The sequence below is a fragment of the Apodemus sylvaticus genome, chromosome 8 (genome assembly GCF_947179515.1).
Source record: "Apodemus sylvaticus chromosome 8, mApoSyl1.1, whole genome shotgun sequence".
In the NCBI taxonomy this organism is placed as follows: Eukaryota; Metazoa; Chordata; class Mammalia; order Rodentia; family Muridae; genus Apodemus; species Apodemus sylvaticus.
The window spans coordinates 84,649,100-84,660,139 of record NC_067479.1 but is presented as its reverse complement, the minus strand read 5'-3'; the positions used below and the strand labels follow the sequence as shown (position 1 = coordinate 84,660,139).

Below are 11,040 nucleotides of genomic sequence, written 5' to 3'. Positions count from 1 at the left end.
CTGGCAGGGAAGACAGAAGAGAGAGAATGTATGGAGTGAGACTAAAATAAGAATTCGGTGACTGACCGGAGAGACAGAAAAGGGAAGTGTCATTACTTAGGTTACCAGCAGGGGGCACATTTGTGCCAATGACCAGATGCTCCCAAGTACTGAGTCTAAGAATTCCAAAGAAAGGTCTGAGACATCATAGGCTCAATAGAATGTCTTTATATGTTTTATTTCAGGTATCTGGTCATAGGAGATCAGACTTTAAGAGGTTTTTTTTGACAGGATTGTAGAAGTAATAACAAAGTTACCTTTCACTATTTATGTTTTTTTCCTGTTTCCTTGGCTTAGGAGGAAATGGACCAAAGATGAAAGGTTTGGGCAGCAGCCACCGGCTGTGTGTGCGGGGAGGACTTTCAGCCCCCAGTTTAAACAAGGCAAGAATAGGATGGAAGAAGGGTGTGGTCAGGAAGGATGGGGATGGATCAGGGAGAGTTCACAGAGGGACGGGGTAAATTCTGGAAGCTTCAGAAGCTGCTTCTGGTGAAGAATGAAAACAAGGGAGGGTCGTGTGGAGTGAATGTGGACGATCCAATGCCGTGTAAAAATGTCATAAAGACAAGGTTTTCGTACATAGCCCTGGGACTGGAGAGATCCAAACCCTGCCTGAGTTTTTGGAGTGCTGAGATCACCAGTGGCATGTATCACTATGCTGGGCTCATATGTTTACTAAATCAACACCCACGCCCACCCCACCTCCAAAAGCCAATTCCTTAGGCAGCTGTACGAGGGCAAAAGGTACAGAAGCAAGCTAGCTTCAGAAGGAGAGCGGAAGGTCAGGGAGGACCCAGGTTATTCCTTCAGCTACTAAGACAGTGGCTCTTACCCTTCCTAAAGCTGTGGCCCTGTAACACAGTACCTCATGTTGTGTTGACCCACAATCATAAAATTACTACTACTACTACTTCTAGTATTATCATCATTATTATTATCATTATTTTGAGACAGGGTTTCTTATCCCTGGCTGTCCTGGAACTCACTTTGTAGACCAGGCTGGCCTCCAACTCTCAGAGATTCACCTGCCTCTTCTACCCAAGTGCTGAGATTAAAGGTGTGTACCACCCCGGCCAGGCCTTGTTTTGTTTTGGAAGACAAAGTTTGTCTGTGTAGTCCTGGCTGTCTTGGAACTCACTCTGTAGATCAGGGTAGCTTGGAACTCAGGGATCCACCTGCCTCTACTTCTCAAGTGCTGGGATTAAAGGCATGCACCACCGTGCTTGGCATCATAAAATTATTTTTGTTGCTACTTCATAACTACTTTTGCTACTGTTATGAATTGTAATGTAATTGTCTATATTCAAGGTATCTGATATCTGACCCCCGTGAGAGGGTTGTGTGCCCCCCATAAGGGTCGGGACCCACAGGTTGAGAACATCTGTTCTGAGAGCCTGGAAGACCTCTATCACAACATCTGCAGTGGGTTGACTTAGTTGGTTCCTCACGCCAAGATCAAACCCTCACAGACAGAAAGCCAACCTATTCGTGAAGTTAGAAGCAATGCCTCTGAGAAAATCTCCATCCTATCTTCAATTTAGGGCCTTAATCCCTCCCACCCCCAAATATACTCATGGGTCCCCTCCATCCCTGGCCTGGAATGGCCCTGAGTGCCCCCCAGATCATGTTTTCGGTTTCGTTTTTTTTTTTTTTTTTTTTTTTTTTTTCCCTATACCTACTCCTAAGTCTTACCCACCACTAGTTGTCTGCTCCCTCTCTGCCTCTGCCTTCAATTGCCTCCTGAAATGCTTCTTTGGATCTCAAGGCAAAGAGGAGGCATACCCCTCCAGCCCGCTGATCCCGGGCTCAGACACTCTGGTGGGGAAGTGTTGTCAGCCTTCCCTCCTCCTGAACCTCAGGCAAGGAGGGCAGGATCTCGGTTCCAGGGTCTCAGTACCCCCTGTGCCATTCGAGCTGCTTGTGCTCATCAGCTCTATTAATAACCTCCCTCCCTCCCTCCCTCGCTCGCTCCCTCCCCCACTGCCGGTGCTGCCCCTGCACTTTCCCGGCTCAGGTTCTCCAGTCACAGTAGCTCAGTCCTCCAAAGCTGCTGGACCCCAGGAAGAGTTGACCACCACTGAGCGGCTGGTAAGTCTATGGTTCGACCTTAGGAAGGGGCTGGAGCCCACTCTGCTGACCTCCTTGTTTGCAATTGTGACTCTTCATCCTCGGGGAGTGGCCTCTCCTCTCATCTCTGCTCAGCTGCCAATGGTCCAGTTGGAAGATACAGAGATGGAAAGAAAGCACTTAAGGAGTTGGGAGGAATTAAGATGTGTGGGGAGGTACCTGATGGATGGGAAGGGGTGCTTTGAGATGCCACTAAGTTGGTAGAGTGTAGTTGTAGTTGTGAGACAGGACGCCACAGAAAACAGTGGGGCTGATAGGAAGAGCACGGAGGAGAGTGTATCTTTTCCTTTTTTGTCCCCATCCATAGCCAGATCTTATTCCTGTGTTTCTGTCCCTCCCGCCCCCCACCACACACACAGTTCTCCACTCCCATGCATGATATTGCTGAACTGACATCTGTCACGGCTCAAATGCCCTTAGCTCACTCTCCGCCCCAGCTCTGCAGCTTGGGGTAGGAGCGCCTGAAGGAGCAAGGAACACACCCATGACCTCTCGGGCCACGGTCCAGTTGGCCTCCTGGAAGAACAACAACCTCTCCTTCCTATGGAGAAGGTTTTGGCTCAATCTCCTCAACACTAGCAGAACATTTCTTTACCCACTTAGACCTTGAGGGAAGGAAGTCTAAGGGGGAGACCAGAGTCTGGAGCCTGATATCTGATTGCAGACTGTCTGATATCCCAATACAAATAAGGACTTTAATCATGTCAGGCCCCAAAAGCCTGAGTGCAGTGCTCTGCCACTGTTGCCTTTGAAACCTGCCTCGGCCCTAGCTGTGTTTCTGATGCCCACACAGGAGCTATGGAAAGTGGACTCAGCAGGTTGGAAAGCGGTAAGGACAGGAGTACAGTTCTGCCTCCTGTCCTGCTTCCAGAGAAAACAGAGGACTGTGACAGTTTACACTTGGGGGATACTAATTTCTGTGAAAACATATGCACACGTGCACACATGCATGCAAACATGCACACGGAAAAATATCTGAAGAAATTTTGTCCTTAGCCCCAAGTTAAGTAGTATGGCTGCAGTGCACACACTCTTCTTCCCATTCTCTCTCCTTTCAGGTCAGATCAACCTCCACCATGCCGCTCTCAGGAACCCCCGCTCCTAACAAGAGGAGGAAGTCAAGCAAACTGATTATGGAGCTCACCGGAGGTAGGGTGTGCGTGCTTGTAGATCCCTAATGTAGGACTGTTAAGAGCATCCCTGACGCAAGAGTCTCAGAAATGACGTAAGACAGGATATAAGTCAGAGTGAAAAAAGACAGGAGGAATTGCAGCTGTGGAGGGGAGGGTGTGGGAGATGGGGTGATGGGAGAGGCAGGAAGGGCCAGGAGGAAGAGGCAGGAAGAACTCAGCATTCACTCAGCATCCTCCTATCCTTCCCACTGATTACCCTGAGACAACACCCTGCTAAGATACTGGACATCTTAGCAGGACCCATAGTCAGCCAGGTCTCACCAGATGGTTAACTTCCTTATTTCTTTCTAAGTGCTAGGGAACTTGTGTAAGTATTTAAAATAGGAAACTGCACAGCCATACTCCCTGGGGATGTGCACAAGTTACCAAGTGTGAAGTTCTCCTGATACCTTAGGAGTCAGAGTTCACTGAAGGGAAAAGAAAGGAAAGAAGACAAGGATCTGTGTTTAGAATGGGCAGCTGCACATGGGCTCAGCCTATCAGCTTGCCCGCCTGCCCGCCCGGGGTGGAATTTCTCCTTTGGCCACTGTCTGTGGTATTCTCTTATATTGTGCTCCTTCACTCCACGCCCATGCCCCTTGGCCCAGTTACCTCTCTACTCAAGTATTCCAACCCTATATATTGTTCCCTTTGTTCCCTTGCGTTCGTTCTCTGTAACTCCAAGCTAGGGAAATCAAAACAAAAACACTTCTCATGGGCTGTGTATGGTGGTGCATACCTTTAATCCTAGCACTCAGGAGGTTGGGGCAGGGGCAGGGGGTGGGAGGAGAGGGTAGGGAGGAGGGGCAAAGAGAAGGGGGAAGGGGGCAGTGGGTAGGGGCCAGATTAGTCTAATAGTGAATTCTAGGTCAGTCAGTGCTACATAGTGAGACCTTGTCTCAAACACACACACACATACACACACACACACACACACACAGACACATACACACACACATACACACACATACACACACATACACTCACACACATATACACACACATACACACACATACACACACATTCACACACACATTCACACACACATACACACACGCAGACATACACATACACACGCATACACACACAGACACACACACAGACACACACATACACACATACACATACAGACACACATACACACATACATACACACAGACACACACACATATACACACATACACACACATACACACACATACACACACATATACACACATACACACACACTCACACACACACACATACACACACTCACACACACAGAAGAGATGGTGAGAGGACTCAGTGGTTAAGAGCACTTGCAGCTCTTGCAGATGACCCAGGTTCAGTTCCCAGCACCCACACGGTAGCTCACAACTATCAATAACTCTAGTTCCAGGGGATCTGGGCGCTCTTCTCACTTCTGTGGGCACCAGGCACATACTTGGTGCACACACATACATGCAAGCAAAACACTCATACGTATAAAACATAAATAGATCTTTGAAAAAATCTTTAAAATGACACACAAGACAAACAATAGCTTCTTGTAAACAAGACAGCCCTGGTCAGCATGTGCCCCCTAAATGGTCTCTTTTGGAGTACACTCAGCTGTGGGGAGTGTTTCCCTTCCCCGTCCAGAAAGCCCTCATTTTCCTCTTTCTGTTGCGTCTGCTCTGCCTCCTGGATTAGGGCGGGAGAGCTCGGGCCTGAACCTGGGTAAGAAGATCAGCGTCCCAAGGGACGTGATGCTGGAGGAACTGTCGCTCCTTACCAACCGAGGCTCTAAGATGTTCAAGCTACGGCAGATGCGGGTGGAGAAATTTATCTATGAGAACCACCCCGATGTTTTCTCTGACAGCTCAATGGTGAGTATGGATGTCAACCACTCTCTCAAAGCCCAGTGTCGTTCCTGACAGGGTCTCAGGAGCCCCCAAATTCCCCAAATACCACCGACCTCCTCTTCGACCTCCTCTTTGTGAGAGATGAGAAGCTCATTGAGCGAGCCCCTACATCTACTGCATTCCCAACGACTCTAGGGTAGGTTACATCCATTTTCTGAAGCTTAGTTCTCACCCTAGAGCCAGTGTGGGCATGAGGACCACACCCACAGGGAGAAAATTCCTTCCTGGTGTGGCCAAGAGTTATAATAGGGTCACCAGATAAAACACAGGACACCCAGCCCTGTGTTTTGACACTAAGATACACAATTAGTAACTTTCTACTAAAATGTGCTCTTTGTATTATTGGAGACATAAAACAAGAATTAAGACCTATGGAATCTTGGGGCTGGCTGAATAGCTGAGTGGCAGAGCAGGTCCTTAGAATGCATGGCCCCCCATCCCCCAAAATCAAATGGTAAGCAAGCAAAAGTCCAAAGACAGTACCCGCTTAGATTTGACCTCCAGATTTATACAATGAGCCGGGTCTCTGAGAAGGCTGAGGAAGGAGGATTGCTTGTGAGTTGGAGAAAAGTTTTTACAACAAATAGTTGTTAAATATGTTGCCTATAATGTAACTTTCTGGATTTAAAAAATATATATAAGATTTGAATAATAAAAATTAGGGTTTTGTTGTTGTTCTTGTTGTTGTTCTCAGAATCTTACCGTGTAAATCTGGTTATCCTGGAACTATAGACCAGGCTGATTTTAAACTCACGGAGCTCTGCCTGCCTCTGCCTCCTGATTTCCAGGGTTAAAAATGTGCTTGTTAGCCGGGCATGGTGGCACATGCCTGTAATCCCAGCACTTGGGAGGCAGAGGCAGGTGGATTTCTGAGTTTGAGGCCAGCCTGGTCTACAGAGTAAGTTTTAGGACAGCCAGGGCTACACAGAGAAACCCTGTCTCGGAAACCACCCCCCCCCCCAAAAAAAAAAAAGAAAGAAAGAAAGAAAGAAAAAAAGAAAAAAAAATGTGCTTGTTATATTTTTAATTTAAATACACAACATTTTTTTTTTTTTTGATTTTGAGTTTTGGTGTTTGGAGACAGGATTTCTCTGTGGCTTGTCCTGGAACTCTCTTTGTAGATCAGGCTGGCTTCAAACTCACATAGATTCACCTGCCTCTTCCTTTTGAGAGCTGGGATTAAAGGTATGTGCACCTAAAAATACTTTCTTTTTTTGTTTGTTTTGTTTTGTTTTGTTTTGCTTTGCTTTTCAAGACAGGGTTTCTCTGTGTAGCCCTGGCTGTCCTGGAACTCACTTTGTAGACCAGGCTGGCCTCCAACTCAGAAATCCACCTGCCACTGCCTCCCAAGTGCTGGGACTAAAGGTGTGTGCTACCACTGCCCAGCTACAAGTACTTTCTTAATGTAAACACGTCTCATTAAATATTTAAGGCATATTTTATACTAAAAATGTTATATTCCTGAACATTAAATTTGAGTGATTATAATTTTATTTGGTAAATTTCGGATGTTAGGAGTTTACTGAGGTTTTATAGCCCTCTTCATTTTGAAAGATGCCTGACAGGGGAACTAAAATCTTCTTTTTTTAAGGTCACACATCTTCTAGTCAGGCTTCTCCAAGAAAGGAAAAGTAGGGATTGGAGAGAGGCCAGGTACAGGATGTTACCACAGCGGAGAGGGGGCTGGCTCCATCTCCTTTCTTCCTCCTCCAGCTTCTCAGGGGGTTTGGGGGCAGGGGAAATAGATGCCCCCAGGGTGTGGCCAAGTAGGAGTGTCTGTCCCGAGCCCTTCTGCGGGATCAGAGTAAAAGTGCTGAGTGGGTCATAGCTAACTTTAGGAGGCCAAAAGCCCTCCTCTGGGCCGGGTCTGGTTACACTGGGTGGAGCGTGGGGGACACAGGGTAAGGTGGCCAGGAGGGCCTCCTCAAGGAGTTGGTGGGGCTATTTTTAGGCTTTGGAGCCCAACCCGGTGTTGCCCTTTTGGCCTCCTCCCCCGCTTCACCTGCTACAGTTTCACTGTAAGAAAGCTTAGGCCTGATGGTCCATGCCGAGGAAGAGAGGCCTGAGCAGGGGAAGAGAGGTCTCCCTCCCTGCAGGGCAAACTGAGAGGGGGAGGGACAGAGGTGGGTTTTTGTTTTGATTTTTGATTTTTTTGTTTTTGTTTTTGTTTTTCTTTCAAATGAAAGTTGCATTTTTCCTGGAAACTGACCCTTGCAGTTTCTTGTTGAGGAGACGTCTTGGCTTGCATTGCCTTGCCAAGATAGGATAGGGAGTGGAAAATGAGCTGCCTTACCCTGAGGTATAATCAGGGAATTATACCTCTCTCAGAAAGTGGTTCCTTCAGGCTGACGCCCTTCCTATGCATTCACTGGCGGGGATTCCTCAGCGTCCCCTGGCTGTCACCCTCGTGTCCATGCCCCTGTCTCTGCACCTTTCCCACACCCATTGCTAATCTTCTTCTGCTCTGTGCTCTCTTTTCAGGATCACTTCCAGAAGTTTCTTCCCACAGTGGGAGGACAGCTGGGGACAGCTGGTCAGGGCTTCTCCTATGGCAAGGGCAGCAGCGGAGGCCAGGCTGGGGGCAGTGGCTCTGCTGGACAGTACGGCTCTGACCACCATCAGCAGGGATCTGGGTTTGGAGCTGGGGGTTCAGCTGGTCCTGAGGGCCAGGCTGGCGGCAGCGGAGCTCCTGGCACTGTAGGAGTTGGAGAGCCCGGATCAGGCAAGTATTGTCACCATAAGTAATGTGTCCAATCCCCACAGCAGACATGTCCCTAGGAATGAGGCCTAGTTTCTATGTGGAGAGAGGGAGAAGGAGGTGTCTTAGGCTCAGGAGGTATTCAGAATACAGCAATGTGTTTACACCACCCACAGCCTTGACATTTAGTTCACCCCACCCCCTGCACCACCCCCACACGGTGGTTTCTCAGATTCAGTTACAAATCTCACCCCAGACTACCATTATGTTGCAAACCATACACAATTCCCAGTATATTACATCTCTGGACCTAGACACAGCAACTTCCCTAGTGGAAGGATATGGAATTAGCTTTCATTGACTATTAATAACAGCTGCCATTGTTTGTTTTCCATTTCTCTTTCATGGCTACCAGGTGACCAGGCAGGTGGAGACGGAAAACATATCACTGTGTTCAAGACTTATATTTCCCCATGGGACCGGGCCATGGGGGTTGACCCGCAGCAAAAAGTGGAACTTGGCATTGATCTACTGGCATATGGGGCCAAAGCTGAACTCCCCAAATATAAGTCCTTCAACAGGTAGGATAATGGGGACAGAGCCAGAAGTACTCCCCTGTGTGATACTGTGCTTTACTTAGTATGTGGTTTTAGTTCAAATGTTTCAGGAGGGGGTGAAGGTGTAAACAGCAGGAATATGGGGCCCTCGCGGAGGATCTCTTGCCTCTCACAGTAGCGTGGTGAAGGAGAGATTTGCTGGGATGCAAGATCTCTATTACTTCACTGATCAGCGGTTAGGCACTGATTTTTTTTTTTTCCAGCGTGGGTTCTTTTGAAGGTAAAATGGGGATTCTACACTTTATGGTTGGAGGCATTTCCTGGCTCCCTCACATTCATGGTGAGGATGCCATTACTCTCCCCATAGAATAATTCTTTCGTTTCTTTTCTTTTCTCCTTCTTTCTTTTCTTTCTTTCTTTCTTTCTTTCTTTCTTTCTTTCTTTCTTTCTTTCTTTCTTTCTTTCTTTCTTTTTTTCTTTCTTTCTTTCTGAGACAGGGTTTCTCTGTGTATCCCTGGCTGTCCTGGAACTCACTCTGTAGACCAGGCTGGCCTTGAACTCAGAAATCCACCTGCCTCTGCCTCCCAAGTGCTGGGATCAAAGGTGTGCGCCACCACCATCCAGCTATTTCTTTATACCCTGCTCCAAGTTCCTGTTGTTTTAGAATTGGGCATTGTAGACCATGGATAGGAGATCTGTGTACGAGCAGGTTGAGGAAGGTCTACAGAAGTGCTTTTGCATTTGGTGGTGAAGTCCTCCAGTCACAATGCATTTGAGAAGAGGGTAGAGTTGGAGTTGTAAAGTACAATATCCACTGTAATTTAGCATGGTTTCATACTCTTGGCTCTATAGTATTTGGGGCCAAAATGCTGGTGTGTGTCACACCTGTCCATGAGACCATGCAGTCTAGTAGACATCTCTCATCACTAACTTTGGAGAGACGAGCAAGCCAGGTAAGTGGGTGTGAAGGGAGAAGGAGAACTGGAAGCACAGAAGCAATGTCTATGATTTATACACTCCTCCCTTAAAACAGGGTGACAGCTCATTGAAAAGAGTACTTTCTCTTTTATTCTGATTCTTAATTATGTAACATGTCCCTCCCCCTCCCCAGGACAGCAATGCCCTACGGTGGATATGAGAAGGCCTCCAAACGCATGACCTTCCAGATGCCCAAGTTTGACCTGGGGCCTCTGCTGAGTGAACCCCTGGTCCTCTACAACCAAAACCTCTCCAACAGGCCTTCATTCAATCGAACCCCTATTCCCTGGTTAAGCTCCGGGGAGCATGTAGACTACAATGTGGATATTGGTATCCCCTTGGATGGAGAGACAGAGGAGCTGTGAAGTGTCTCCCCCTGTCATGTGCATCATTTCCCTTCTCTGGTTCCAATTTGAGAGGGGATGCTGGACAGGATGCCCCAACTGTTACTCCAGTATCCTTGTGGCAATGGAGGGTAAAGGGTGGGAGCCACTGCCTTTCCACCCTTCAAGTTCCCACTCTGAAGCTTCCCTCCTCACCAGCTCAGAGCTCCCATCCTGCTGTTCCGTGTGGAATCTGCTCTTTTAAGGAATTTTCTCTGCCACCGGTAATGGTCAATAAACTTCAAGGAAATGAACCCTTTCTTCCTCTGGTAATTGAAGGCAGATGAAATCTGAGGCTGATGATGCAACAAGGCTAATTAAAGCGAAAGACTAAACGCAGCTCTTTGTTCAGACTTTAGGACCATACATGAGCTTTGGTTGCTTACACACCCACACCTGCATCAATACCCACAAAACAAATTCATCAGATGTAAACAAAGACTATCATCTAGTATTACATGAGATAAAGTCTTGTGTGTAAACCCATACATATGCTGGCCCATGAGTGTATAAAGCTAAGAAGCTACTGTGCACTGATTAGGAAATAAAGGTTGGTAACACTTAATACTAATGTTATTTTTGTGTAGCTAGTTAGAAGCTGGGAAACACCCAAGAAAGGAAAAATGGGTGTTAAGGAAGTGAAGATTCTTTTGATTTTCACGAAGCAACATTATGTTGAAAGTTACTGAAGAGCTGAAGAGACAGCTCAGGCCGTTTAAGTACTTACTGATTGATGTTCAATAGAACCAGAGTTTGGATGCCAGCAGCCGTAATGGGCTGCTTCTCACCAGTTATAGTCCCAGTTCCAGGGAATATATTACCATTTTCTGGCTTCCTAGGGCATCAAACACGAGTGTAATACACACACGTGCATGCAGACAAAACACTCATACACATAAGATAAAAATAAGTAAATCTAAAGTTACCAGAAACCAGAGTAAGCTTGGGAATATAAAGGCTTATATGGGGCTGAAGAGATGGCTCAGAAGTTAAAGCACTTGTTGCGCTTACAGAAGACTGGAGTTTAGTTAGTTCTAAGCACCCACATTGTGGTTCACGACCACCTGTGCTTCCATAGGCACCCTGCACCAGCGAGGTGCAGAGACACACATGTGGGCAGAGCAATCACAGACAGAAAAAGATTAAACAGGAGACCAGACAGAATGGAGAAAGAAGCCGGAGCTACCCACTATAGTGAC

The 11,040-nt window shown here is 47.2% G+C and overlaps 1 protein-coding gene across 1 annotated transcript; it reads left to right on the top strand.

Annotated features, from left to right (window-relative positions):
- The first annotated feature begins 2,037 nt into the window (after nucleotides 1-2,037).
- Nucleotides 2,038-10,091, top strand: Myoz1 (myozenin 1). Its single transcript, XM_052190562.1, has 6 exons — nucleotides 2,038-2,127; nucleotides 3,225-3,315; nucleotides 5,014-5,189; nucleotides 7,707-7,947; nucleotides 8,339-8,504; nucleotides 9,592-10,091. Exons 2-6 carry the CDS (start codon nucleotides 3,243-3,245, stop codon nucleotides 9,821-9,823), a joined length of 888 nt encoding a protein of 295 aa, XP_052046522.1. The 5' UTR covers nucleotides 2,038-2,127; nucleotides 3,225-3,242; the 3' UTR covers nucleotides 9,824-10,091.
- The last annotated feature ends 949 nt before the right edge of the window (nucleotides 10,092-11,040 follow it).

What these genes read in the sequence shown, in the direction of transcription:
- Myoz1 (XM_052190562.1), top strand. Translation starts at nt 3,243, where the DNA reads ATGCCGCTCTCAGGAACCCCCGCTCCTAACAAGAGGAGGAAGTCAAGC. An exon ending in GATTATGGAGCTCACCGGAG is followed by an intron (nt 3,316 to 5,013) that starts GTAGGGTGTGCG and finishes CTCCTGGATTAG; the next exon opens with GGCGGGAGAGCTCGGGCCTG. An exon ending in AGTTGGAGAGCCCGGATCAG is followed by an intron (nt 7,948 to 8,338) that starts GCAAGTATTGTC and finishes CATGGCTACCAG; the next exon opens with GTGACCAGGCAGGTGGAGAC.